The 26,027-nt window shown below is 44.3% G+C and overlaps 3 protein-coding genes across 9 annotated transcripts; 1 reads left to right on the top strand and 2 right to left on the bottom strand.

Moving 5' to 3' along the window:
- Window positions 1-3,901: 3,901 nt before the first annotated feature.
- LOC115101367 (platelet-activating factor acetylhydrolase IB subunit alpha1-like) lies at window positions 3,902-8,491 on the bottom strand. 6 transcript variants are annotated; one of them, XM_029620825.2, is made up of 6 exons: window positions 8,465-8,491; window positions 7,018-7,110; window positions 6,761-6,850; window positions 6,450-6,566; window positions 6,105-6,227; window positions 3,902-5,340 (listed from the first exon to the last, which is right to left on the bottom strand). In XM_029620825.2, exons 1-6 carry the CDS (start codon window positions 8,474-8,476, stop codon window positions 5,080-5,082), a joined length of 696 nt encoding a protein of 231 aa, XP_029476685.1. In that variant the 5' UTR covers window positions 8,477-8,491; the 3' UTR covers window positions 3,902-5,079. The 6 variants fall into 6 exon arrangements, with proteins under 6 accessions (XP_029476685.1, XP_029476665.1, XP_029476708.1 ...); XM_029620805.2 differs by having other exon boundaries at window positions 8,388-8,471; XM_029620848.2 differs by lacking the exon at window positions 8,465-8,491 and adding an exon at window positions 7,824-7,912.
- Window positions 7,934-12,640, top strand: si:dkey-250k15.4 (uncharacterized). 2 transcript variants are annotated; one of them, XM_029620782.2, is made up of 4 exons: window positions 7,934-8,020; window positions 8,967-10,403; window positions 10,663-10,817; window positions 11,093-12,640. In XM_029620782.2, exons 2-4 carry the CDS (start codon window positions 8,978-8,980, stop codon window positions 11,780-11,782), a joined length of 2,271 nt encoding a protein of 756 aa, XP_029476642.2. In that variant the 5' UTR covers window positions 7,934-8,020; window positions 8,967-8,977; the 3' UTR covers window positions 11,783-12,640. The 2 variants fall into 2 exon arrangements, with proteins under 2 accessions (XP_029476642.2, XP_064863944.1); XM_065007872.1 differs by lacking the exon at window positions 7,934-8,020 and adding an exon at window positions 8,238-8,647.
- Window positions 12,088-26,027, bottom strand: tlr21 (toll-like receptor 21). Its single transcript, XM_029620760.2, has 2 exons — window positions 25,936-26,027; window positions 12,088-17,072 (listed from the first exon to the last, which is right to left on the bottom strand). The coding sequence occupies exon 2, from the start codon at window positions 16,809-16,811 to the stop codon at window positions 13,884-13,886; it is 2,928 nt and encodes a 975-aa protein (XP_029476620.1). The 5' UTR covers window positions 16,812-17,072; window positions 25,936-26,027; the 3' UTR covers window positions 12,088-13,883.

Below are 26,027 nucleotides of genomic sequence, written 5' to 3' on the forward strand. Positions count from 1 at the left end.
AATCTCGTGTCTTGTGACGGCCGGCCGCCCAACAACCTGCCCGCTTGACCCTATCCCCTCCTCTCTTCTCCAGACCATTTCCGGAGACCTTCTCCCTTACCTCACCTCGCTCATCAACTCATCCCTGACCGCTGGCTACGTCCCTTCCGTCTTCAAGAGAGCGAGAGTTGCACCCCTTCTGAAAAAACCTACACTCGATCCCTCCGATGTCAACAACTACAGACCAGTATCCCTTCTTTCTTTTCTCTCCAAAACTCTTGAACGTGCCGTCCTTGGCCAGCTCTCCCGCTATCTCTCTCAGAATGACCTTCTTGATCCAAATCAGTCAGGTTTCAAGACTAGTCATTCAACTGAGACTGAACTTCTCTGTAGCACGGAGGCGCTCCGCACTGCTAAAGCTAACTCTCTCTCCTCTGCTCTCATCCTTCTAGACCTATCGGCTGCCTTCGATACTGTGAACCATCAGATCCTCCTCTCCACCCTCTCCGAGTTGGGCATCTCCGGAGCGGCCCACGCTTGGATTGCGTCCTACCTGACAGGTCGCTCCTACCAGGTGGCGTGGCGAGAATCCGTCTCCTCACCACGTGCTCTCACCACTGGTGTCCCCCAGGGCTCTGTTCTAGGCCCTCTCCTATTCTCGCTATACACCAAGTCACTTGGCTCTGTCATAACCTCACATGGTCTCTCCTATCATTGCTATGCAGACGACACACAATTAATCTTCTCCTTTCCCCCTTCTGATGACCAGGTGGCAAATCGCATCTCTGCATGTCTGGCAGACATATCAGTGTGGATGACGGATCACCACCTCAAGCTGAACCTCGGCAAGACGGAGCTGCTCTTCCTCCCGGGAAGGACTGCCCGTTCCATGATCTCGCCATCACGGTTGACAACTCCACTGTGTCCTCCTCCCAGAGCGCTAAGAACCTTGGCGTGATCCTGGACAACACCCTGTCGTTCTCAACTAACATCAAGGCGGTGGCCCGTTCCTGTAGGTTCATGCTCTACAACATCCGCAGAGTACGACCCTGCCTCACACAGGAAGCGGCGCAGGTCCTAATCCAGGCACTTGTCATCTCCCGTCTGGATTACTGCAACTCGCTGTTGGCTGGGCTCCCTGCCTGTGCCATTAAACCCCTACAACTCATCCAGAACGCCGCAGCCCGTCTGGTGTTCAACCTTCCCAAGTTCTCTCACGTCACCCCGCTCCTCCGCTCTCTCCACTGGCTTTCAGTTGAAGCTCGCATCCGCTACAAGACCATGGTGCTTGCCTATGGAGCTGTGAGGGGAACGGCACCTCAGTACCTCCAGGCTCTGATCAGGCCCTACACCCAAACAAGGGCACTGCGTTCATCCACCTCTGGCCTGCTCGCCTCCCTACCACTGAGGAAGTACAGTTCCCGCTCAGCCCAGTCAAAACTGTTCGCTGCTCTGGCCCCCCAATGGTGGAACAAACTCCCTCACGACGCCAGGACAGCGGAGTCAATCTCCACCTTCCGGAGACACCTGAAACCCCACCTCTTTAAGGAATACCTTGGATAGGATAAAGTAATCCCTCTCACCCCCCTTAAAAGATTTAGATGCACTACTGTTCCACTGGATGTCATAAGGTGAATGCACCAATTTGTAAGTCGCTCTGGATAAGAGCGTCTGCTAAATGACTTAAATGTAATGTAAATGTTCTGTCTAGCGTGTACAGCGTATATATCCCATTAGCTGAATGTTTTCCATGTCGTCATTCAGAAACGATTCGATGAAACATAAGATATTAGTTTTTGATGTCCCGTTGGTTGGAAATTCGTGATCGTACCTCGTCTAATTTATTGTCCAATGATTGTACGTTGGCAAGTAATATTGATGGTAAGGGCAGATTTCCCACTCGCCGTCGGCGGATCCTTACGAGGCACTCTGCCCTGTGTACTCTATACCTGCGTCTCTTTCTCTTGCCAATGAAGGGGATTTCGGCCTTGTCAGAAGTACATCCCGTGCGTCCTGCTTGTTGAAGAAAAAAATCTGTCTTACCCGAGATGAGTGGTCGCTGTCCTGATATCCAGAAGCTCTCTCTGCAACGCTTCATGAAAAGTTCAAAACATCAGAAAGAAACATTCAAATGCAGATGTCTATAAGTCTCCATATGAGTTAAGAGCTACAGTGCCTTGCGAAAGTATTCGGCCCCCTTGAACTTTGCGACCTTTTGCCACATTTCAGGCTTCAAACATAAAGATATAAAACTGTATTTTTTTTTGTGAAGAATCAACAACAAGTGGGACACAATCATGAAGTGGAACGACATTTATTGGATATTTCAAACTTTTTTAACAATTCAAAAACTGAAAAATTGGGCATGCAAAATTATTCAGCCCCCTTAAGTTAATACTTTGTAGCGCCACCTTTTGCTGCGATTACAGCTGTAAGTCGCTTGGGGTATGTCTCTCTCTCACTGTAAATGTAGTTCTTTCAGACACTTCACATGATGCACACCAGTAGCATCTGTAATAGGTGTAACCTGCTATAACTCACTGTACATCATAAAGCCAAGTACATTCAACAGTAAATCAAACAGAATGTTCAATACTTTACCTTGCCCTTGGCCAGTGAATGACAATACACAGAACAGCAAAAGCATCTTTATTCCCATTCCTCTGGCCACAATATCCTTGTGAATGTGCAAACACACCTCTGCAGCTACTACTGAATGAACAACTAACCTCCGCAGTTACCTCAGCCCTTTATATAGACGTATGTCTCCATCTGAGATAAAATGGGCCATGTTGTATGAAGCATGTCCCCCTACCTACACCTGCCTTGTGTTATATACGCCAAGCATTTTGGAAAGAGTGGACGTTGGCGAAAACAACACCTCATAGTGTTACTGATGAGTGACGTCAGCCTGACAGGTGGATGAGAGTCCTTCATGATACTGACCTGTGATGGAAAAACACTCTTCTGCCTTCATGCCTTATGTTCAATAAATATACTTTCTTTCAGAGCAAACTAACAAATAACGTTCATTAAATAGAATGTTGACCTGAAGACTTGAAGGCCGCTTGAAACTGTCAGCCAGACACTGCGATTGTGTTTCCTTGGCAAACAAGACAATGATCAAATATTCCTTTAGCAAAGCAATGAGGGAAAAAAAACGTCATTGATCTGATAGGTCAATATGCTGCCCAGATCATCATTCAAGAGATTAGAGGAAACTAAATGACAGTTTCACGGGTTAGAGAAGTTCTGTTTGCACAGAGTCAAATCTCACATTGACTATCATAGGACATGAACATTCTTTCACGGCATAACGGTTTGGTGCTTGCTGGATTCCATTAATCAGTCATGGTATTGGGCTCCACACCGCTACACTGGATCATTCATCACCATGTCGATGGTATCTCTGAAGACAAACTTAAAAACAGATATTTACACTTGGTCTCTTGAGCTTCCATTTTCAGCATGTTAGAAGCTGTAAGGTGGAACTAGTAAACAAATACTTCTCGACAACTGACACTGCCAACTAACCATACGAAGGAGCGGGTCCAACGTCTCATCACAGTGCTGTGTGTCACTAGACAGCTCTCTTGTGGTTCTCTGCTCAGGCATAACTCAACACATGCAGGTACAGTATCTTGGATGTGCTCACATCATCACATGCCGGTATAAAACTGTTTGGTCATCCCAATACAATACATCTCTCCATTGTTGTGTTCCATGTGAACTTTCGCTGCACCCATTGTTTTGAGTACATTAAGCAATCAAACACACTCTGGAACACACACACGGGATATTTTTACAAGATACAGCTAAAGGTTGTTATTTTGGTTTAAAAACTTCTCTTTGCAGAGGCATCATGCAGACACACTTCAGTGGTTGGAAGCTGCAAACAAAGAACCAATGTCCGTGCATACTGTAAGCTTTCATTGGTTTTAATGCATTGCATTTTGACATCACATATACAGTTTTTCCACAATCAACATTCAAGATAGAGGCAGTTAGGACTACATTTGCAGTATATACAAACAGTCTATGCAGCCTTTATAGGGAGTCTTGGGTCTCGTGAGGTGACTGCCTTTGAATAAAGAGTGCAAGACAAGTATAAGCTAGCTACAACACATCCATACACACTGAGTCAGTATCATGTCATATCCAAGCCAAATACCCACCAGTCTCAGCGCTACTTTGAAATGCCCTCATCATTCACTCCAAATACACCATACCATTCCCCTTCATTCTCCATATTTCTACAGCCAAAATAAGACATATTCAGCCTAAATCTTCACAAGTAACAAAAAGCAACGGTGGCAAACAGATACCAGAAACAAGTAATGCTTTAACAGTGGAGCCAACTGGCCAAGTGATGCCTTGTTGCATCATCACCGTAAATGGTTGCCGTGTCTAAACACATATGGGACACAATTTGAGGGATTTTAAATGATATTATCAGTAACCAATCGGATCAATAGGACTGTAGATGTTTTCAAAGTGAGGAGAAAAAGACAGGAAATGTTGATATTTTGAGAGGAAACAAAACAAACCTTTAGTATGGTAGGTTTTCTGATTCTCCTAACCTTTCTGTGGGGAAGCTCTTATGAAGTATCTTTCAGCCAGAAAAGACAGATCCTAACATATTGGTGCATGATATCCATAATACAGAATGAAACTGAAGAGAAGGACAATCTTTCAAATCAACTCAATCACATCTCAATTGGTGATAAGTGGTCAAATCTGATATTTGATCCTATTAGTGTTTAGCGGTCCTCTACGCAGCCATTTTGGTGGTAAGTTACAGTACGGTCCCATAGAATAGAGTTGTGCAGTGGTTACCAACCCTGGTTCTGGAAAGCCTTTTAAGTTCCGGCTTTTCTTCCAGCCCAGCATTCAAAACATTCAACGTGATTCAACTAATCAAGGACTAGATCATTATTTGAATCATGAGTTGGAACAAAAGTCTCTACTTAAATACTAAAAAGTCTACTAAAAGCAGTGAATGTGCTAAAAGCCTGTACTCTTGTGGCTCTCCAGGACCAGGGTTTTTACCTCTGATGTAGTGAGTGGGTCATTGGCCATTAGTTCTCCATCAGCTGGCATTCAGTTTTCAGCCTGTTTCTCCAGCAGGCCCTTGAGGTGGGCGTGTAGCGGCTGGCACACAGCCTGGTAGCCCTGAGGGGTGAGGTGGAGGAAGTCATACAGGTCCTGGTGGGAGATGCTGCCGTCCGAGTGCACAAAGCCGGGGTCAACGTTGAGGAGGGAGGCGTGGGGGAGAGAGGACACTGCATCCTTGACCAGTTTGTTGACCTGGGCGTTCCTCTCCCGTAGGGGGTTGGGCATCTTACCCCTGGGCAGCACTCCCTGTGGTTGGAAACATACATGATAGCACAGGAGGCTGCTGAGGGGAGAACGGTTCATAATAATGTTCGGAATGGAGCAAATGGAATGGCATCAAACACCTGAAAACCATGTGTTAGATACCATTCCACTGATTCAGCTTCAGCCATTACCACAAGCCCATTCTCCACAATTAAGGTCCCACCAACCTCCTGTGCATTATAGCCACTAGACGGCCAAACGACAAACGTGCCAATTTAGTTAGCAATGATAATGGAGTCCATAAAGCATGCAGTTCATAATTTAGGTTTGGGTTATCATAAAGGTTAATGGTTGTAAAGGGGATTTTCCAAGTGAACAAATGGGAGCGCAGTCAATCACATTAATTTAAATCATTTCAGTTTATTACAAGAATTCAGGGAGAACATCTCCAGAACAGAAGCCAAGAGAAATGTCTAACGGGCTTGTCTGAGAGGGTACTTATATAATCCCACAGCACCGAGTGTTGAGTAAACACCAGCCCGAGAGGCTTGTAGGAAGTCACAACACCAGCTGCTACAGAATCACAGTGTCACAGATACATTATCAGTGTGTCCTCTGCGAAGTCTTTCAGCAAACTTTAACCATAACATTCAACACTGGCAGACATTTGATTCTGGCAGTTGAACAGGTCAAAGGAAGGAACATCAGTACTTAGTAACAGTGAATCACATACAGGAAAATGATAAACCGTTGTAATGGGAAATGTTTGAAGTCACATGTGGTAGAAAAGAGGAAGAAAAACCCACCAGTACGAGAGTGTAAGCCTTCGGCAGCTTGTCCTTGATGAGTTGGACTATGGCCATAATGCCTCCACAGATCTGTTCTGCAGTGTGACCGTGATTATGGGTGCCCACCCACAGCACTACAACCTGGTGGAGGCAGAGGCACAAACATCAACTTGGTGGGCAGTTTCATTCATACCACTTCATTTAAAAGCATTTTCAATGACTGATACTTAAAGTGCTTTTTGGCCTGGGAACAGGCTTGAGACCATGGATCTGTGCAGCCATTAGGGTTTAAATCTGAACAATGAGTAGTGTATGATCAACTCTAATGTAATGTACTAACGTGTTGTCTTTGTGTATATATACCTTTGGGCTGATGTGGGCCAACTCTCCATTGCTCAATCTCCACAAGACGTGCTGTGTTTCGTCACCACCCACCCCAAAGTTGAGAGCGTGGAGAGGGGAGAACAGCTCTCGCCACACCTGACAAAAACAAATGAACACAATACCAGTATGTCAACTAGCATATCCTAGCAGCTAACATGTCTTCTTCTGAAATAACAAGACTTGTAATCAGAAAATATTAAAATGTGGCAAATTATGTTAGCTAAAGTTCCAACCAACAAATGATACCAATGTTTGCAGTCCCATTACAGCTGTCAGGATAGAGAGATTACCTCAAACTGGTGCAAGAGCTGGACAAGAGAGTCTCCTACAAACAGGACATCTGGTTCCTTGTCCTTGCTGTTAGACACAAAGTGGTTATGCTGTAGGCAGAAGGAGAGAGGAAAGGGGATACCTAGTCAGTTGCACAACTGAATGCATTCAACCGAAATGTGTCTTCCGCATTTAACCCAACCCCTCTGAATCAGGACACGAGAGGAAATTGACAATATAGGTTACTGGGATTCTGAAATGGCAGCAGGATACACACCAAAGACATCCATCTGCCATCTCCCTGGATGTCCACACAAGGAGTGGGTGTGGCGGCGGGGTTGGAGTCTCCAGAGCTCATCACTTTGTCTGTCTAGTGTCAGAAAGAAACAAAGTGAAAATCAAGGCTTGGTAGATTAGAGCAGATGGTTGGATGCTTACTGTGTGTGAATCAAAAAGCAACTAACCACGGGTAGCTAGCTGGGTCACTACAGTAGAGTAGTGCAAAACAATTCCAAGTGAAATGTGTAACCCTATTCACAAATGGGCGTGCACTGGCACATAATTATGGGGCCTAATAATAATAATAACGATTGCAGTAACTAATACTTTAGCACAAATACACCAAAAACGCGAGGATTCGTTAGTCATATGTCAAGCCAGGCTACAGGAATAGTCAGCTAGCTATACAGTAGCTAGCTAGCTAATCATAAGGTTAGCATAAAGTGCTACGAACCAATGATGCATTGGCAATGTGGTGCATCAACGTACAGACTTTTTCATATTAATATGTGTGGTTGCTGAATAGCTAACAGGTATTACTGTTTTACAATACCGTAATTGTGGTTCCGGCTGCGTGATAGTTCCTGAAAGTAAAATTTCAAGTCCCTATAGAATGTACCATTGACCACTCATAGGTGAGCTACTTCAGTAAAATATTGTTGTTTTTTCCAGTCTAGTGATATGTATACGCATACAATTAGTACAGTGTATGAATACTTTCATAAAAACACGTATTTTCACTCAATCATGGCTATCAAAGTGACTGCCAAAGGGAATTATAGTTGCGAATAAACTGTAGCCTACCTCCTCATTTCTAGTTTTGGAATCGTCCGGTGTTTGTTCACTAGAGAAAGGCGCGCCGCCGTAGAGCAAATTTTACATTTGAGTAATTTAGCAGACGTTATTATCCTGAGCAATAGTGCTTACATGTTCATACTTCTTCCCCCCAAGAATCGAACCAACAACCTTGGCGTTGAAAGCGCCATGCGCTACCAACTGAGGTACACGGGACCAACTAACTGACAGACCATGAGAGCTTCTCAACTTCTTCATTCAAACATATAACTTTACAAAAGACTGCGATTATCGCCGAACTCTCCCGCGTCATGTCATTAATCAAATCATGTTCGATTTACGTCTCGCCAATTTCACAAACGTAGATGGTTGTTTCATTGAAAGTGACGTAAATTGAAAGTTTAGTTATCTATTACGTTACTCTGTATAGTAGTCAGTTCGCACCAGCCAGCTAAAACTGCATGTGCCACATGAGGAAAGTATGCAAATTAAATGTGCTGTTTTACTCAGTTGGGTGATATTGCTGAATATACCCTACACGAACACGCGCAGCTACATTGATTAGCACATCACCTTTTCAATGTGATGTTGGTGGCTAGTCCGGGACGTTGCTGGGCAACCAAACATTTTCAAAACTAGAATGTGTTTACCCCAACTTCCATTTTTGGATAGTTTGCGAAATTGTAGATTACACGTTTTCTGTATCTTGCTAGTTTATGTTACATAATATCACTGGTACATGCAACACTGTATCGGGGTATCTTTCTAGTCTTTTTTAAAATTTCGCCTTGATTTCCTGCACCTGTGCCTAATTTGTCCAGAAAAAATTGCTGGTGAGTGGTGAGTGACTGCCGTTTGTTTACTAACGTTAGCTAACGTAAGCTCGCTAGCTAATCAACAACATTATTTTGTTCATGTGTGCTGATTGAATACTTTTTGTTATTGTGAACTGTTTTGTCTTGCTAGCTTGACCATATCTAGCTACTAGGTTTGCTAGTGGAAGGTATTTTTCTGACAACGTTAGCTAATGTTCCAGTTTCATTAATTTGTGTTAATGATCAAAAGTGTTCTGTTTCAAATAATACTTCTGCATGTGACCCAACAGCCATCTAGATTTTTTTTTAAATTATTCAGTCTTTTCTGTGCACCTAGCATTCCACCTCATGATGAGCCATCTACATGGCAGAGCCTTAACAGAGAAGCAGAATGTCCTGCATGTTTTTAGCAAGCACTTCAAGTCTACAGATAAAACCTGTAGCCCAACCAACAGATCCACTCCACACTGCTGCTCTTCAAGCCATACCAAGAACACAGAAGCACAAAACAGCCAGACGAACAAGACTAAACGACTAAAAACACGCAAGGAGAGGAGACAGGTAAGCAGAGGAGGATCAAATAGCAGATCCCACCAGCACCAAAGCAGCAAAGAGAAGGACCACTGTCATGGTTGCTGCCAAAGCTGCTCTCGCCTTCCTCCACGGAGAGATGCCCAATTAGCCCGCGTCTTCCCCGCTGGGCAAGAGCCCAGCATCATCACGAACAACCGTCTCATCGGCCACCATGGCCTGTTCAACCATGAGGTGAAGTCCATCGACATCGAGCGCCTGCTGAGTGAGCAGAGGAAGTTGGAGAAGCTTGGGCAGCGCGGGGAGCGAGGCAAAACTACTGCTACTCTTCCTCCCCTTCCACCCTCATCTTCCCTTCCTTTCTCCTCTCCTGGGCCTGATTCAGATGTGGGTGAAGTTGCTGTTCCTGACAATGTTGAGGAGGATCCAGATAAAGGGAGAGTAGAAAGAGTAGTAGCAAAGAGTAGTACTAAGGCCAACAAGTGTGACGAGTATAGGTCTAATTCAGAAAGCAGACTTTTTAAGTGTTCTCATGGGGATACACAAGAGGATTTCAGAAGAAAATTCACATCTATTCAGGTTTGTCTGGAGAAGAATGTAGCCAGTCACTCTAACAGCCAGGAGTCTGGTATCACACCAGGACAGACACATCATAGCGGTCTGACATCATCAGAGGGCGGCGTAGTTACCCTATCATCCACAGAGAGTCCCTCACGTGTGGTTCGAAACAAGAGCAAGGGGCCCAGGCCTGTAGTCTGTGAAACACTGTTGTCACCCAGTGGAAAGAATGAAAATGAGAGACCACCTGACACAAGGGCTGAGGTTAAGCCTGTTGTCCTTACCATGGAGCAGACCCCCAAAAACCATGGACCTATTCTCCCACACACACAGCCATTCAGGCCCAGTCCAAACATCACAATGTCTTCCTTCTCAGCAAGATGTGGACGCAGTGAGAGCTCAGACAATCAGATGCAGCAAACTGTCACCAACCCTGTCAGTGTGGTAGCTGCGCGTCTGTGCAGGTCTCTGCAGCTGCCACTGCTCCGCAGGAGACACCTTGTGGCGGAAAGTAGGGAGGTGCTGCTGCAGGCCCTACGGGAGAGGCACGGGCTCCAGCTGCAGGAGAACCTACTCAACGTGCAGCGACGTCTCAGCTTCAGTACAGGACCCACCACAACCAGGGCCGGGCTGGGGCAGAGCACAATCCTGGAAGGCGTAGGTGCATATGGAGGCTGCCCTGCAGGTATGGTATATAATGTGCTTGCGGTTGTGAGTGTTGGGTTGAGGACCGCAATAAGAAATGGAATCCTCTGTACTCATATAATCATACTGTAACTAATCAGATCATATTGATTGAAATTGTGGCCTATCTGTATTATTTGTCAAATGTTTTATTGTAGCCTAACTGCATTTCGATATCGATAGTATTGTACACCACAGTGGGGACTCTGAAAATATCTTCAGTGGTGTAGTTTAGTTGAATGATTTTTCAACTATCACAGCTCCATTGGATGGTGGTTTTGGAGAGAGCATGGTGGAGCATCCGTGCCTGGACGCCCAGAGGTCAGCCCCCAACAAGAGGAGGAGGAAGCAGCTATGCCCCAACAGAATGACCCCTCCTCAGCCCCTCATTGGGTCGCAGAACAGCCTGGACACGGTACGAGCATAAGACATTGAACTATCAGTCATCATCAGCCATATAGCGTAATAGTAAATAAAAATGAATTGACATCTTATATATAATTGGTAATTGTAGGTTTATTGTGATAGGATTTCCTAAACAAATTTGCAGTAGAACGTGCTACTATAATGCTACAGTACATTTTGTTTGTGAAATTGTCACAGAATGTTCTAAATGACAGTCTTCTTTGCAATACTTAGATATTACTGTATGATAACAAACAAATTGCTGCCACACTTGCTTCTCTTTAGGCTGCTGCATGGAACCCCAACCCCAGTGTGGAGCAGGTTGGGGAACTGATCGGAGAACTACTTAGGCCCGCTTCCTCCTCGCACTTCCTCATGGACCTCCAGCCCTCTGGCTCCCCCTCTCGCCACCATGTCTTTGCCCCCCCTCCTTCCTCACCTTGGGCAGCTCAATCCGGTCTGCCTCAGCCCTGGGATGACGTATTCGACAGGGGAAGCATGAGAGAGTCAACCAGGGTGGATCACTTTGAGAACTGGAGGTATGACCCAGATTTGAGTTTTCTAAACCAGACAGAAACAGTGAGAGAGAGGAGCAGTGAGCCTTTCTATCGTGAGAGGAGTATGCAGTGTTTCCTGCAGTATCCCACAGGGCCAACAGAGGGACACAGAGACAGACACTTGCCACAGCAACAAGATCCATACGACATTGAAAGAAGCCATTTTGGTGGTTCTTCCTCATCCTTTTCTGCTCCTACCCACTATCCACTAGACAGTCATCAGCTCCACCCTTTCTATCGCTTCAACTGTCGCCCCCCAACCAGCCCTGTAATCTCCAGGTCCCACCTTCCTGACATGGACTACTATCCCCCCTCCAACATGCTGGAGAGTGGCCTGTCCCCTCCTCTGCCACATGGGTCCCTACCTGCTTTCCCCAGCCCTGAATGCTGGTCTTTCCCCCGAATGAGACTGTACTGATCCTCTATGTAGTAGAGACATGCATAAGCACAATGCTATGTTGTTGAGTTTTTTCTAAATGCATACCGTCAAGTCTAATTGTTTACAATTACAACTGACTTGATATATTTATTTATTGTTATTGAATTCCATCATATGATGGTCAGAAAGAGAAAGTGCCATCCAGGAAATGTTGTTTGTATATTTACAAATGTAAGTTAAATGTGTGAGAAAACATTATTTAAAAAAAAAAATGTTATTTCATACAATTCACATACTCTAAAACTACTTCCAGCCTGTACAGTAAAAACACAATTATGCTGTAGAAAGGTAACAGCAGCAGAATTTATTTTTTATTGCATGAATACTTCTAATTGAAACATGTGCATGCAAAAACATACAGAAGCACTATAAGAGAAAATGCATTGCAGAACTTATGCAGTATGTTGTTTACAGACAGCTACAGTGGACTAGTCAACTATGGCAGTACAAAATATCCAAGAATCTGGCCCTTGTGTTTTTTTTGTGGCCAGTGGGCCTACTTAAAGTATACTTTTATTATTTTTGACAAGCAGAATGCTTTAGCACAGATTATCAAAGACATGAATTAGCATGAATGCATTCTGCAGAGGATTGTCTGCTGTCCATGGGTAGATCCCAATTGCATATTCCTCGCCTTGTCTCCTTCTCAAAACCCATTGGATGAGAAAGCCAGAGGTCACTCCCCTCTGACCTTTTTCTCCAATTGGTTTTGAGAAGGAGCGAGGACATGAGGGGTATACAATTCTCCCCCTGTAAGATGGACTGAATAAAATGAACCTGTAAGTAAAATACTGTACACACTGTATCTTATATTAAAATCTAATAATAGATCATTAATTGACTTGTTTTAGTTTGTGTACTACTGATTGAGACAGTGATATTTTACAACAAGAAATATTTTACAATAACAATACTTATAGAATATTTCAATTCACTTTGCAACATGATTTGTCAAGGTATGTCTCATCTTATTTACCATTTCCATTTTGCATCTTTTAAATGTACATACAGTATTACAATATTATTATGTACTGATCACAACAGGATTAAGTTCATTTTTTCCATGAAAGCAAATTACAAAAGAAAACAAATGATGGCTTTAGCTTATAGCAGTCAATCAAAGCATAAGCAATGCTGGATTTCAAGAAAGTAGAACATCAAATAAAATTTTATTTGTCACATGCGCCGAATACAACAGGTGTGCATAATTTCAGTACTTTTACTACATCGAACTTTGTTTAATATCCTGGAAACAGGCTGCTGCCAGGGCGAAGTGTGTCCTCCTAACCTTACAGTGAAATGTTTATTTACAAGCCCTTAACCAACAATGCAGTTTTAAGAAAAAAATAAGTGATAAGTAAAACATTTAAAATAAAAGTAACAAATAATTAAAGAGCAGCAGTAAAATAACAATAGCGAGGCTATATACAGAGGGTAGTGGACAGAGTCATGGCACGGAGGGCACTTTTACAAGAGATTCAGTTCCTCTCTCTGTTTCTATGTGTGTGGGTGTGCATAATTGCAGTACTTTTACTACATTGAACTTTGTTTAATGTCTTGGAAACAGGCTTCTGCCAGGGCAACGCGTGTCCTCTAACCCTTTCCTTAAGTAATAGGTCTCATCTGTCGGTGTCTTCCTGATTTGAGACAGTGATATTTACCAACAAGATGTATACTTAATTTTAATATTCTTTAACTTTGCAACATGATTTGTCAGGGTATGTCTGATCATATTTCCATTGCCATTTCATCTTTTAAATGTACAAACAGTATCACAATATTATTTGGTACAGAACAAGATTTTTTTTAAATCTTTTTTTTCCATGAGCAAGTTACAACCCCCCCCAAAAAAAAATGAATTAAGGTTATTATAGCACTAAATCAAAGCATAGATGATGCTGGATTTCAAGCAAGTAGAAATCATGGCACAGAGGGCACATTTACAAGATATTCAGTTCCTCTCTCTGTCTTTGTATGTGTCTGTGTGTGCGTAATTTCTGTACTTTTACTACATTGACCTTTGTTTCATATCCAGGAATCAGACTACTGCTAGGGAAAAATGTGTCCTATTACCATTTCCTTAAGGCATTAAGTAATAGTTATCATCATCCGTCGGTGGCTGATTGAAGTATTCCTCCCTCCCCTCATCCTCCTCTTCAAACCTGCTGCTCCCACTCCTCAGCGCCCTCCTCAGATGGTTCCAAAACAGTTCCTGAGCCTTGACCGGGTCCGTGCAGTCTGACCCCGGCCACTGCAGGTAGGTCTTCTTCAACATGACCTTTCTCATACGGTGGTAAGCTGAGAGCTGCCTTTCAGGGATGGGTTCCAGGAAGATGAGCAGTAGCACATCCCGGAGCTCATGGAAGAGCCTGTAGCTGGCCAGCTGGATCTCCAGGGAACACCACTCGCTGCACAGGAAGTGCCTACTAACCACGCAGATGGTCTTGCGGCTGCTGTACACGGCGGAGACGATGTTGTCCACGATGTTGCGGCCCAGCTCAAAGTCACGGTGGTGCAGGCACAGCCTGAAAGAGGCTCCGTTGCCCTCCAGGTTTGGAAGTAGCTGGTCAAGTACCCAGGGCTCGTCCGCCGAGTTATAGGAGATGAAAGCATCGTATTTGCAGTGCTCCTCTTTCTCCCTCAGCCTGCGCCAGTGTTGGCCGAACCAGGAGCGGAACACATAATAGCTATACTTCAGTTTCCAATACAGCTTGGTGTAGAGAAGTGGGATTATAGTCAGCAGTAAAATCACAGTGGTTGTGGTGGCAAAAAGGTACTCTCCCAGGTCCAGGTAGCAAACGTTGGTGTCAAAGTTGTAGAAGCTTTTTTGGAGTTTTTTATCTTGGCACTGTAGACTGTATAGTAAGACTAACTGGACTCTCTGGTTAGTCAAAGTCCAGTTCTGCAGGTCACTGTTGAGGCAGGTGCAACTAAGAGGAATGTTGCGCAGGTCCAGGTAGCGCAGTTTAGGTAGAGCCTCCAGCACATTCACATCTAAGGATTGCATTACGTTTTGGTTGAGAAGCAAGATCTGCAGCTCTGTCAGATTCCCAAAAACTTCCTTTGAGAAGGACTGGATGCCCATGTTCCTTGCACTGAGCTTGCTCAATTTCCGCAGGTTTTTGAAGACACCCGGCTGCAGCTGCATCACCCCGGCACAGGAGTTGTCCAAGGAGAGGAAAGTCAAGTTGGTCAGATCGTCAAAAGTGTCTGCTGCAAAGCTGAAGATGTGATTGTCGGTAAGGTAGAGCGATTGGAGGGAGTTGAGACCACGGAAAAAGGCATAAGGCAGCATGTTGAGGCCGTGGGGCATCTGCGCATCTAGTTTGAGGTTGCGAAGTTTTGTTAGATTCACGAAAGGAGAGTTGGTACGTTTAGAAGAGAAGCTAACCTGATTCCCATGTAGATCAAGAACTTCAAGAGTAGCATGGAATGGTTTAAACTTGGAGCTGTCAATCTGTTTGAGATTGTTTCCATCAAGGTAAAAATTGGCCAGGTTATCGAGCCCCACAAAGGCTGACTCTTCAAAATGAGTGATTTTGTTCCCTCCAAGATCCAAAATGTGCAGGTGTTTGAGTGAATGGAAAGTCTTGTTGAAAATAACAGCTATCTGATTGTTACGTAGGTTAAGTATTTCCAGGCTATGCAGATCTTCAAAGCTATCCTTGTACAGATCGGTCAGGAGGTTATTGTCCAGACGCAGTGTGACAAGATTAGTCAGCCCACTGAAAGCCTTATGGTCAAGATAGGCGATTATGTTTATGTTGAGTTGTAGGGTCTTCACATTTGGTGTGTGGTGGAAAGCAAAAGAGTTCACATTGAGTATGCGATTGTAACGGTAGCTCAGATCTGTCAGATTTGGGAAAGAGAGGTTCTGTCTGTTGCAGGACATTAGGGAGGTGAGGTGGTTTTTCTCGGCTGTGAATTTCTTGATTTGATCCTGTCCTTTGAGAAAGTGGAGGCATCTTACCTTCTTCAACTGGTTGAAGGAAAGGTCCAATAAACCTCGGATTGGTGGACAGTTTGAAAGTGTGTTCTTTCGCAATGACAGAATCCCATTGCTTCCCAGACTCAGCTTTTTAACAAATTTGACCTTTGTACTCAAAAGGCTGCATAACTCCATGAGCAGATTGTCAGTCTTCAACCCCATACCAGAGAAGTCTATGTTTCCACCTCTAACATTGCTGACATTCAAAAGTTCTGGCACTGTAACATTGGTTGAACGCAAACGCATGTAGTTTAGCTTCCGCAAGTCCACACCTTGGAAAGCCCTTGAAGGGAGCTGGTCATTGTAGGAGAGATCCAGCAGTAGTACATGGCTGAGGAATCCCCACTCACATGCTAAAGTGACCAGTTTGTTTTTACAGAGATAGAGGGTGGTGAGGGACTCTGGTAGGTCTGTATGGTTAGAATGATGGAGGGACGTTAGATAGTTATTGCACAGGTCTAGTTTTGTCAGCTTCGATAAGTGAGTCACAGATTCTGCCACTGCAGAGAAGTTGTTCAGGTAGTTCTGCCGTAATATGAGGACATCCAGATTGGAGAGTGAGGAGAAAATACCTGGAGGGAGCCTAATCACTGAGTTATTATTTAGTGACAGGTTGACAAGGTTTTTGAGGTCTTGAAACACAGAGGAGCTGAGATTTGATATTTTGTTCAAGGACAGGTTTAGGCTCTTCAGTTGGCTCATATTTTGGAATGCCTGGTTGTCTATAGTCTCCAGATGGTTATTGTCAATCTGAAGTGTCCTGAGGTTAGGAAGGTGAACAAAGGTATTGTCTGGTATGTGTTTTATCAGGTTTATGGAGATTATAATTGTGGTGGCATAGGGTGGCAGGTCACCTATAATGGCAGAAATGTTCTTTGCCTGGTGACGGATACAAAGGAATATTGTGTGGTTTGAGTTTGGGTCCTCAGTGCAATTCCTGAAGCTATAGCCAACGGTGAACTGGGCAATGTGAAGGACAATTGCTACTGATACTAATATTTTATATTTTAACCCGGCCATGTTGTCTGACGAGTGCAGCAGAAGAGGAATAAGGTGAGTAATGTTCTACATCCTGTCCAATGGTTCTGAAATCTTTCAAAGGAGAATCCTGTCCTTTAAAATCACAGTACATTCATTTTAAGTTCCAGGAAATGCATGGGAATGCATTGGGAAAATAAAGCTGATGATTTTCTTTCTTCAAAAGAGTTGTATGGCTGTGATAATCATCCTGAATTATACTCCTTTATTCTCCATGGTTGAGAATGCTGATAAGAAAGCCAGCTAAATGGGAGAAGGGAAAAACACATTTTAGCAACTTTACAATACATTTCTCAGTGACTTCATTGGAAAACAAAAGTCTCAGTTCTTGTGGCTTTCAGGTTCCTCTTTTCCATTAGGTACTTTCCTTCACCATATCATGATACACCTCAACCTCAACCTCAACTCAAACATCTCCCAATGGGGTCTTTTAAGTCCAATCAAATTTGACAAATTTAAAATTTGCCCAGTTGGACAAAGTTCAGTTTTGTTTTTAAATATGTTTTTGGTATTTAATTTTTTCATGGACAGTGATTGTCGAAAATGTGGAGGGAGGCAGATACAGAGAGGACGGGTTAAGAGGGAATTGTACCCACATCGCCAGGCGTATATGTGGCCCAGAGTCTTGGGTGCTAACCACTACACCAGACTGCTTAAAAAGTTTTCACTTCAGTCAAATCGGGAAGCAATTTGAAATTCCAATGACATAATTTAAATGAGAATTTATACATTTACATTACATTTAAGTCATTTAGCAGACGCTCTTATCCAGAGCGACTTACAAATTGGTGCATTCACCTTATGACATCCAGTGGAGCAGCCACTTTACAATAGTGCATCTAAATCTTTTAAGGGGGAGAAGGATTACTTTATCCTGTCCTAGGTATTCCTTAAAGAGGTGGGGTTTCAGGTGTCTCCGGAAGGTGGTGATTGACTCCGCTGTCCTGGCGTCGTGAGGGAGTTTGTTCCACCATTGGGGGGCCAGAGCAGCGAACAGTTTTGACTGGGCTGAGCGGGAACTGTACTTCCTCAGTGGTAGGGAGGCGAGCAGGCCAGAGGTGGATGAACGCAGTGCCCATGTTTGGGTGTAGGGCCTGATCAGAGCCTGGAGGTACTGAGGTGCCGTTCCCCTCACAGCTCCGTAGGCAAGCACCATGGTCTTGTAGCGGATGCGAGCTTCAACTGGAAGCCAGTGGAGAGAGCGGAGGAGCGGGGTGACGTGAGAGAACTTGGGAAGGTTGAACACCAGACGGGCTGCGGCGTTCTGGATGAGTTGTAGGGGTTTAATGGCACAGGCAGGGAGCCCAGCCAACAGCGAGTTGCAGTAATCCAGACGGGAGATGACAAGTGCCTGGATTAGGACCTGCGCCGCTTCCTGTGTGAGGCAGGGTCGTACTCTGCGGATGTTGTAGAGCATGAACCTACAGGAACGGGCCACCGCCTTGATGTTAGTTGAGAACGACAGGGTGTTGTCCAGGATCACGCCAAGGTTCTTAACGCTCTGGGAGGAGGACACAGTGGAGTTGTCAACCGTGATGGCGAGATCATGGAACGGGCAGTCCTTCCCCGGGAGGAAGAGCAGCTCCGTCTTGCCGAGGTTCAGCTTGAGATGGTGATCCGTCATCCACACTGATATGTCTGCCAGACATGCAGAGATGCGATTCGCCACCTGGTCATCAGAAGGGGGAAAGGAGAAGATTAATTGTGTGTCGTCTGCATAGCAATGATAGGAGAGACCATGTGAGGTTATGACAGAGCCAAGTGACTTGGTGTATAGCGAGAATAGGAGAGGGCCTAGAACAGAGCCCTGGGGGACACCAGTGGTGAGCACGTGGTGAGGAGACGGATTCTCGCCACGCCACCTGGTAGGAGCGACCTGTCAGGTAGGACGCAATCCAAGCGTGGGCCGCGCCGGAGATGCCCAACTCGGAGAGGGTGGAGAGGAGGATCTGATGGTTCACAGTATCGAAGGCAGCGGATAGGTCTAGAAGGATGAGAGCAGAGGAGAGAGAGTTAGCTTTAGCAGTGCGGAGCGCCTCCGTGATACAGAGAAGAGCAGTCTCAGTTGAATGACTAGTCTTGAAACCTGACTGATTTGGATCAAGAAGGTCATTCTGAGAGAGATAGCGGGAGAGCTGGCCAAGGACGGCACGTTCAAGAGTTTTGGAGAGAAAAGAAAGAAGGGATACTGGTCTGTAGTTGTTGACATCGGAGGGATCGAGTGTAGGTTTTTTCAGAAGGGTGCAACTCTCGCTCTCTTGAAGACGGAAGGGACGTAGCCAGCGGTCAGGGATGAGTTGATGAGCGAGGTGAGGTAAGGGAGAAGGTCTCCGGAAATGGTCTGGAGAAGAGAGGAGGGGATAGGGTCAAGCGGGCAGGTTGTTGGGCGGCCGGCCGTCACAAGACACGAGATTTCATCTGGAGAGAGAGGGAGAAAGAGGTCAGAGCACAGGGTAGGGCAGTGTGAGCAGAACCAGCGGTGTCGTTTGACTTAGCAAACGAGGATCGGATGTCGTCGACCTTCTTTTCAAAATGGTTGACGAAGTCATCTGCAGAGAGGAGGGGGAGGAGGATTCAGGAGGGAGGAGAAGGTGGCAAAGAGCTTCCTAGGGTTAGAGGCAGATGCTTGGAATTTAGAGTGGTAGAAAGTGGCTTTAGCAGCAGCGACAGAAGAGGAAAATGTAGAGAGGAGGGGGTGAAAGGATGCCAGGTCCGCAGGGGGGCGAGTTTTCCTCCATTTCCGCTCGGCTGCCCGGAGCCCTGTTCTGTGAGCTCGCAATGAGTCGTCGAGCCACGGAGCGGGAGGGGAGGACCGAGCCGGCCTGGAGGATAGGGGACATAGAGAGTCAAAGGATGCAGAAAGGGAGGAGAGGAGGGTTGAGGAGGCAGAATCAGGAGATAGGTTGGAGAAGGTTTGAGCAGAGGGAAGAGATGATAGGATGGAAGAGGAGAGAGTAGCGGGGGAGAGAGCGAAGGTTGGGACGGCGCGATACCATCCGAGTAGGGGCAGTGTGGGAAGTGTTGGATGAGAGCGAGAGGGAAAAGGATACAAGGTAGTGGTCGGAGACTTGGAGGGGAGTTGCAATGAGGTTAGTGGAAGAACAGCATCTAGTAAAGATGAGGTCGAGCGTATTGCCTGCCTTGTGAGTAGAGGGGGAAGGTGAGAGGGAGAGGTCAAAAGAGGAGAGGAGTGGAAAGAAGGAGGCAGAGAGGAATGAGTCAAAGGTAGACGTGGGGAGGTTAAAGTCGCCCAGAACTGTGAGAGGTGAGCTGTCCTCAGGAAAGGAGCTTATCAAGGCATCAAGCTCATTGATGAACTCTCCGAGGGAACCTGGAGGGCGATAAATGATAAGGATGTTAAGCTTGAAAGGGCTGGTAACTGTGACAGCATGGAATTCAAAGGAGGCGATAGACAGATGGGTAAGGGGAGAAGAGAGAATGACCACTTGGGAGAAATGAGGATCCCGGTGCCACCACCCCGCTGACCAGAAGCTCTCGGGGTGTGCGAGAACACGTGGGCGGACGAAGAGAGAGCAGTAGGAGTAGCAGTGTTATCTGTGGTGATCCATGTTTCCGTCAGTGCCAAGAAGTCGAGGGACTGGAGGGAGGCATAGGCTGAGATGAACTCTGCCTTGTTGGCCGCAGATCGGCAGTTCCAGAGGCTACCGGAGACCTGAAACTCCACGTGGGTCGTGCGCGCTGGGACCACCAGATTAGGGTGGCCGCGGCCACGCGGTGTGGAGCGTTTGTATGGTCTGTGCAGAGAGGAGAGAACAGGGATAGACAGACACATAGTTGACAGGCTACAGAAGAGGCTACACTAATGCAAAAGAGATTGGAATGACAAGTGGACTACACGTCTCAAATGTTCAGAAAGTTGAGCTTACGTAGCAAGAATCTTATTGACTAAAATGATTAAAAATGATACAGTACTGCTGAAGTAGGCTAGCTGGCAGTGGCTGCGTTGTTGACTTTGTAGGCTAGCTGGCAGTGGCTGCGTTGTTGATTCGGGGGCTAGCTGGCTAGCTAGCAGTGTTGATTACGTTACGTTGTGTTAAAAGAACGACAATAGCTGGCTAGGTAACCTAGAGAATCGCTCTAGACTACACAATTATCTTTGATACAGAGACGGCTATGTAGCTAGCTATGTAGCTAGCTACGATCAAACAAATCAAACCGTTGTACTGTAATGAAATGAAATGAAAATGTGATACTACCTGTGGAGCGAGGCGGAATGCGACCGGGTTGTTAAGTTCTATTCGGTAGACGTTGGCTAGCTGTTGGCTAGCTAGCAGTGTCTCCTACGTTAAGGACGACAAATAGCTGGCTAGCTAACCTCGGTAAATTAAGATAATCACTCTAAAACTACACACTCTAAACTACACTATTATCTTGGATACGAAGACAGCAAAGACAACTATGTAGCTAGCTAACACTACACTAATCAAGTCGTTCAGTTGAGGGTAATAGTTGCTACAGTGCTGCTATACGGTAGACGGTGGACGTTAGCTAGCTGGCTAGCTGCTGGGCAGATAGCAGTGTAGGTTACGTTAGGACGACGAAATACGATAATTACGCAATTATCTTTGATACAAAGACGGCTATGTAGCTAGCTAAGAAGAAATTGCTAAGATTAGACAAATCAAACCGTTGTACTATAATGAAATGTAATGAAATGTAATGAAAAGTTATACTACCTGCAGACCGAAGTGCGTATGCGACTGCTCGCTCCAACCCGGAAGAGCATGTAATTTATCTCAAATGAATTGCAATTTTTATACTTGCATTCTTGAAAGTATGAATAGTTTCAGTTCATATCCTGAATGGCACTAAATTAAATTGGAATTTACCCCAATCCAGATAAATAAATGGATCATATGAATGCTGCTCAGGGGTTTTTCTATAAATAGGGGGTCCATGTTTAATATTGGGATCTAATCAATCCATTTAAATAAATAGTGGGGCCCCTGGGCAGGGGTGCAGCCATGGGTGGACTTGGCTCCCCAGTGGGCCAATGCCCACCCATGGCTGCACCCCTGCCAAGTCATGTGAAATCCTGACTCTCCACAAAAGGGCTTTATTACAGACAGAAATACTCCAATTGCACACTCCATCCAACTAGAGACATCTGTGCCGTTGTGTGACAAAACTGCACATTTGAAAGTGGCCTTTTATTGTCCCCAGCACAAGGTGCACTTGTATAATGATTATGCTGTTTAATCAGCTTCTTGATATGCCATACCTGTCAGGTAGATGGATTATCTTGGCAGAGGAGAAAAGCTCACTAACAGGGATGTAAACAAATTTGTGCACACAATTTGAGAGATGTTTTTGTTGCGTATGTTGGGACCAACACTTTACATGTTGTGTCTATATTATAGTCTGTACTACACAATGAGCATGGAGACCCTGCTGTAAATCCAGGAGGCAACAACAGGTGATCAACATCAATTCGCTAGGAATATTAGATCCAATGTGGATTTCAAGTTTTCATGACAATCGTAAATCTGTATTTTTGGACACCGATTTGGCCCGATTAAAAAATAATACTAATAATAGTTTTTTTTAACGTTTTTTTTTACGCCTTTATTTAACTTGGCGAGTCAGTTAAGAACACATTCTTATTTTCAATGACGGCCTAGGAACGGTGGGTTAACTGCCTTGTTCAGGGGCAGAACGACAGATTTTTACCTTGTCAGCTCAGGGATTCGTTTTTGCAACCTTCCGGTTACTAGTCCAACGCTCTAACCTAACCACCATCCTTACATTGCACTCCACGAGGAGCCTGCGTGGCAGACTGACTACCTGTTACGCGAGGGCAGCAAGAAGCCAAGGTAAGTTGCTAGATAGCATTTAACTTATAAAAAACAATCCATCTTAACATAATCACTAGTTAATTAACTACACATGGTTGATGATATTACTAGTTTATCTAGCGTGTCTTGCGTTGCATATAATCGATGCGGTGCCTGTTCATTTCTCATCGAATCACAGCCTACTTCGCCAAATGGGTGATGATTTAGCACTGCCGTTGCACCAAACCTAACTATAAACATCAATGCCTTTCTTTAAAATCAGTACACAAGTATATATTTTTAAACCTGCATATTTAGTTAATATTGCCTTGCTAACATGAATTTCTTATAATTAAGGAAATTGTGTCACTTCTCTTGCGTTCCGTGCAAGCAGTCAAGTTATATGCAGCAGTTTGGGCCGGTTGGCTCGTTGCGAACTGTGTGAAGTTAATTTCTTCCTAACAAAGACCGTAATTAATTTGCCAGAATTGTACATAATTATGACATAACATTGACGGTTGTGCAATGTAACAGCAATATTTAGACTTAGGGATGCCACCCGTTAGATAAAATAGGGAACGGTTCCGTATTTCACTGAAAGAATAAACGTTTTGTTTTCGAAATGATAGTTTCCGGAGTCGACCATATCAATGAACAAAGGCTCGTATTTCTGTGTGTTATTATGTTATAATTAAGTCTATGATTTGATATTTGATAGAGCAGTCTGACTGAGCCGTGGTAGGCAGCAGCAGGCTTGTAAGCATTTATTCAAACAGCACTTTAGTGCATTTGCCAGCAGCTCTTCGCTGTTCTTCAAGCATTGAGCTGTTTATGACTTCAAGCCTATCAACTCCCGAGATTAGGCTGGTGTAACCGATGTGAAATGGCTAGCTAGTTAGCGGGGTGCGCGCTAATAGCGTATCAATCGGTGACGTCACTCGCTCTGAGACTTGGAGTAGTTGTTCCCCTTGCTCTGCAAGGGCCGCGGCTTTTGTGGATGCTTTGAGGGTGGCTGTCGATGTGTTCCTGGTTCGAGCCCAGGTAGGAGCGAGGAGAGGGACGGGACTTAAGCTATGCTGTTACACTGGCAATACTAAAGTGCCTATAAGAACATCCAATAGTCAAAGGTATATGAAATACAAATGGTATAATAGAGAGAGATAGTCCTATAATTCCTATAATAACTACAACCCAAAAATTCTTACCTGGGAATATTGAAGATTCATGTAAAAAGGAACCACCAGCTTTCATATGTTCTCATGTTCTGAGCAAGGAACTTAAACGTTAGCTTTTTTTACATGGCACATATTACACTTTTACTTTCTTCTCCAACACTTTTGTTTTTGCAATATTTAAACCAAATTGAACATGTTTTATTATTTATTTGAGGCTAAATTGATTTGATTGATGTATTATATTAAGGTAAAAGGAAAGTGTTAATTCAGTATTGTTGTAATTGTCATTATTACACAAAAAAATGCAGATTATTATTATCAGCTTTTTTTGGTTCTCCAATAATCGGTATCGGCGTTGAAAAATCATAATCGGTCAACCTCTAATTACAATTAACAAACATATACCTTATTTACGTAAGTATTCAGACCATTTGCTATGAGACTTGGAATTGAGCTCAGGTGCATCCTGTTTCCATTGATCATCCTTGAGATGTTTCTACAACTTGATTGGAGTCCACCTGTGATAAATTATATTGATTGGACATGATTTGGAAAGGCACACACCTGTTTATATAAGGTCCCACAATTGATAGTACACGTCAGAGCAAAAACTAAGCCATGAGGTCGAAGGAATTGTCCGTAGAGTGCCGAGACAGAATTGTGTCGAGGCACAGATCTGGGGAAGGGTACCAAAAAATGTTGGTACACTTTAGTAAAGGGGTCTAAATACTTTCCGAAGGTACTGTATGTCCAGAATATTATTTACATTTTTATGGAAGGTCCCCAAGAACACAGAGGCCTCCATAATTCTTAAATGGAAGAAGTTTGGAACCACCAAGACTCTTCCTAGAGCTGCCCGCCCCGCAAAACTGAGCAATTGGAGAAGGGCCTTGGTCACGGATGTGACCCAGAGTTCCTCTGTTCCTCAGAGTTCCAGAGTTCCTCTGTGGATAAGGGAGAATCTTCCAGAAGGACAACCATCTCTGCAGCACTCCACCAATCAGGCCTTTATGGTAGTGGCCAGACGGAAGCCACTCCTCAATAAAAGGCACATGACAGCCTGCTTGGTGTTTGCAATAAGTAACCTACAGTAAAGACTCTCAGACCATGAGAAACAAGATTCTCCGGTCTGATGAAACCAAGATTGGAGGAAAACTGGCACCATTCCTACGGTGAAGCATGGTGGTGGCATAATCATGATCCTTGATGAAAACCTGCTCTTGACCTCTTAGGAATTTAGACTGGGGTGAAGGTTCACCTTCCAACAGGACAACAACCTTAAGCACACAGCCAAGACAATTCAGGAGTGGCTTCGGGACAAGTCTCAATGTCCTTGAATTGCCCAGCCAGACTTAAACCTGATCTAACATTTCTGGAGAGACCTGAAAATAGCTGTGCAGCAACGCTCCCCATCCAACCTGACAGGGCTTGGGAGAATCTGCAGAGAGGAATGGGAGTAACTCCCCAAATTCAGGTGTGCCAAGATTGTAGTTAAACTGGAAACTGTAATTGCTGCCAAAGGTGCTTCAACAAAGTACCGAGTAAAGGATCTGAATACTTATGTAAATGTAAAATTATATATATATATTTTTATAAATTAGCCAACATTTCTAAACCTGTTTTTGCTTCGTCATTATGGGTTATTGTGTATAGATTGATGAGGGAAAAAAGTATTTAATCAAATTTAGAATAAGTCTGGGTCAGTATACTTTCCTAAGGCACTGTAACTTGTGAACACTGCATGCACTATCACCACAGTTGCTCGTCACTTGACTATCATTCAGAAATGTTCTTCCTGATGTGGGAAAATATCAAAATGTAGGCTAATTAAACAGCTTGTACCCTAGTTTATAGAAAGACCCTCAACCACTGTGAAATCAAAGCATTGACTTTTATACTGCTGCATGCAGCAATTTTACTAATTTATCAAATAAGTTGTTCAATTTCGTTTCACTCATCATAATCCATAGCAAATTCTACAGCTTTCATTTACCTATCATAATCCATCATAACATAATTTTATAATAGGTTATCAAACAAGTTTCAAGGGTTATTTTACAAATCACATTCAAATAAAGCAAAATCATATCTCAAGTCCTTTTTATCTTTAATTTAAAGCCTCGAGTTCAGCCTTACCTCCATTCTGGGGGCTGTATCATGCCTGTATCATGTCCTTTCTGCTACATTATGAAAGCCTGTCTCTTAATCCCTGTTTAATGACTGCCTCA

This window comes from Oncorhynchus nerka, linkage group LG3 (genome assembly GCF_034236695.1).
Source record: "Oncorhynchus nerka isolate Pitt River linkage group LG3, Oner_Uvic_2.0, whole genome shotgun sequence".
NCBI classification, from domain to species: Eukaryota; Metazoa; Chordata; class Actinopteri; order Salmoniformes; family Salmonidae; genus Oncorhynchus; species Oncorhynchus nerka.

Bases quoted from the DNA above. Each gene is read 5' to 3' on its own strand.
- LOC115101367 (XM_029620805.2), bottom strand. From the start codon at position 8,441: ATGTTTGGTTGCCCAGCAACGTCCCGGACTAGCCACCAACATCACATT. The intron at 6,851-7,017 runs GTGTGTATCCTG...TTCTGCCTACAG, and splicing joins ATGGCAGATGGATGTCTTTG to CATAACCACTTTGTGTCTAA. The intron at 5,341-6,104 runs GTGGGTTTTTCT...TTCCAACCACAG, and splicing joins AGGCTTACACTCTCGTACTG to GGAGTGCTGCCCAGGGGTAA.
- si:dkey-250k15.4 (XM_029620782.2), top strand. From the start codon at position 8,978: ATGATGAGCCATCTACATGGCAGAGCCTTAACAGAGAAGCAGAATGTC. The intron at 10,404-10,662 runs GTATGGTATATA...CAACTATCACAG, and splicing joins ATATGGAGGCTGCCCTGCAG to CTCCATTGGATGGTGGTTTT. The intron at 10,818-11,092 runs GTACGAGCATAA...GCTTCTCTTTAG, and splicing joins CGCAGAACAGCCTGGACACG to GCTGCTGCATGGAACCCCAA.
- tlr21 (XM_029620760.2), bottom strand. From the start codon at position 16,811: ATGGCCGGGTTAAAATATAAAATATTAGTATCAGTAGCAATTGTCCTT.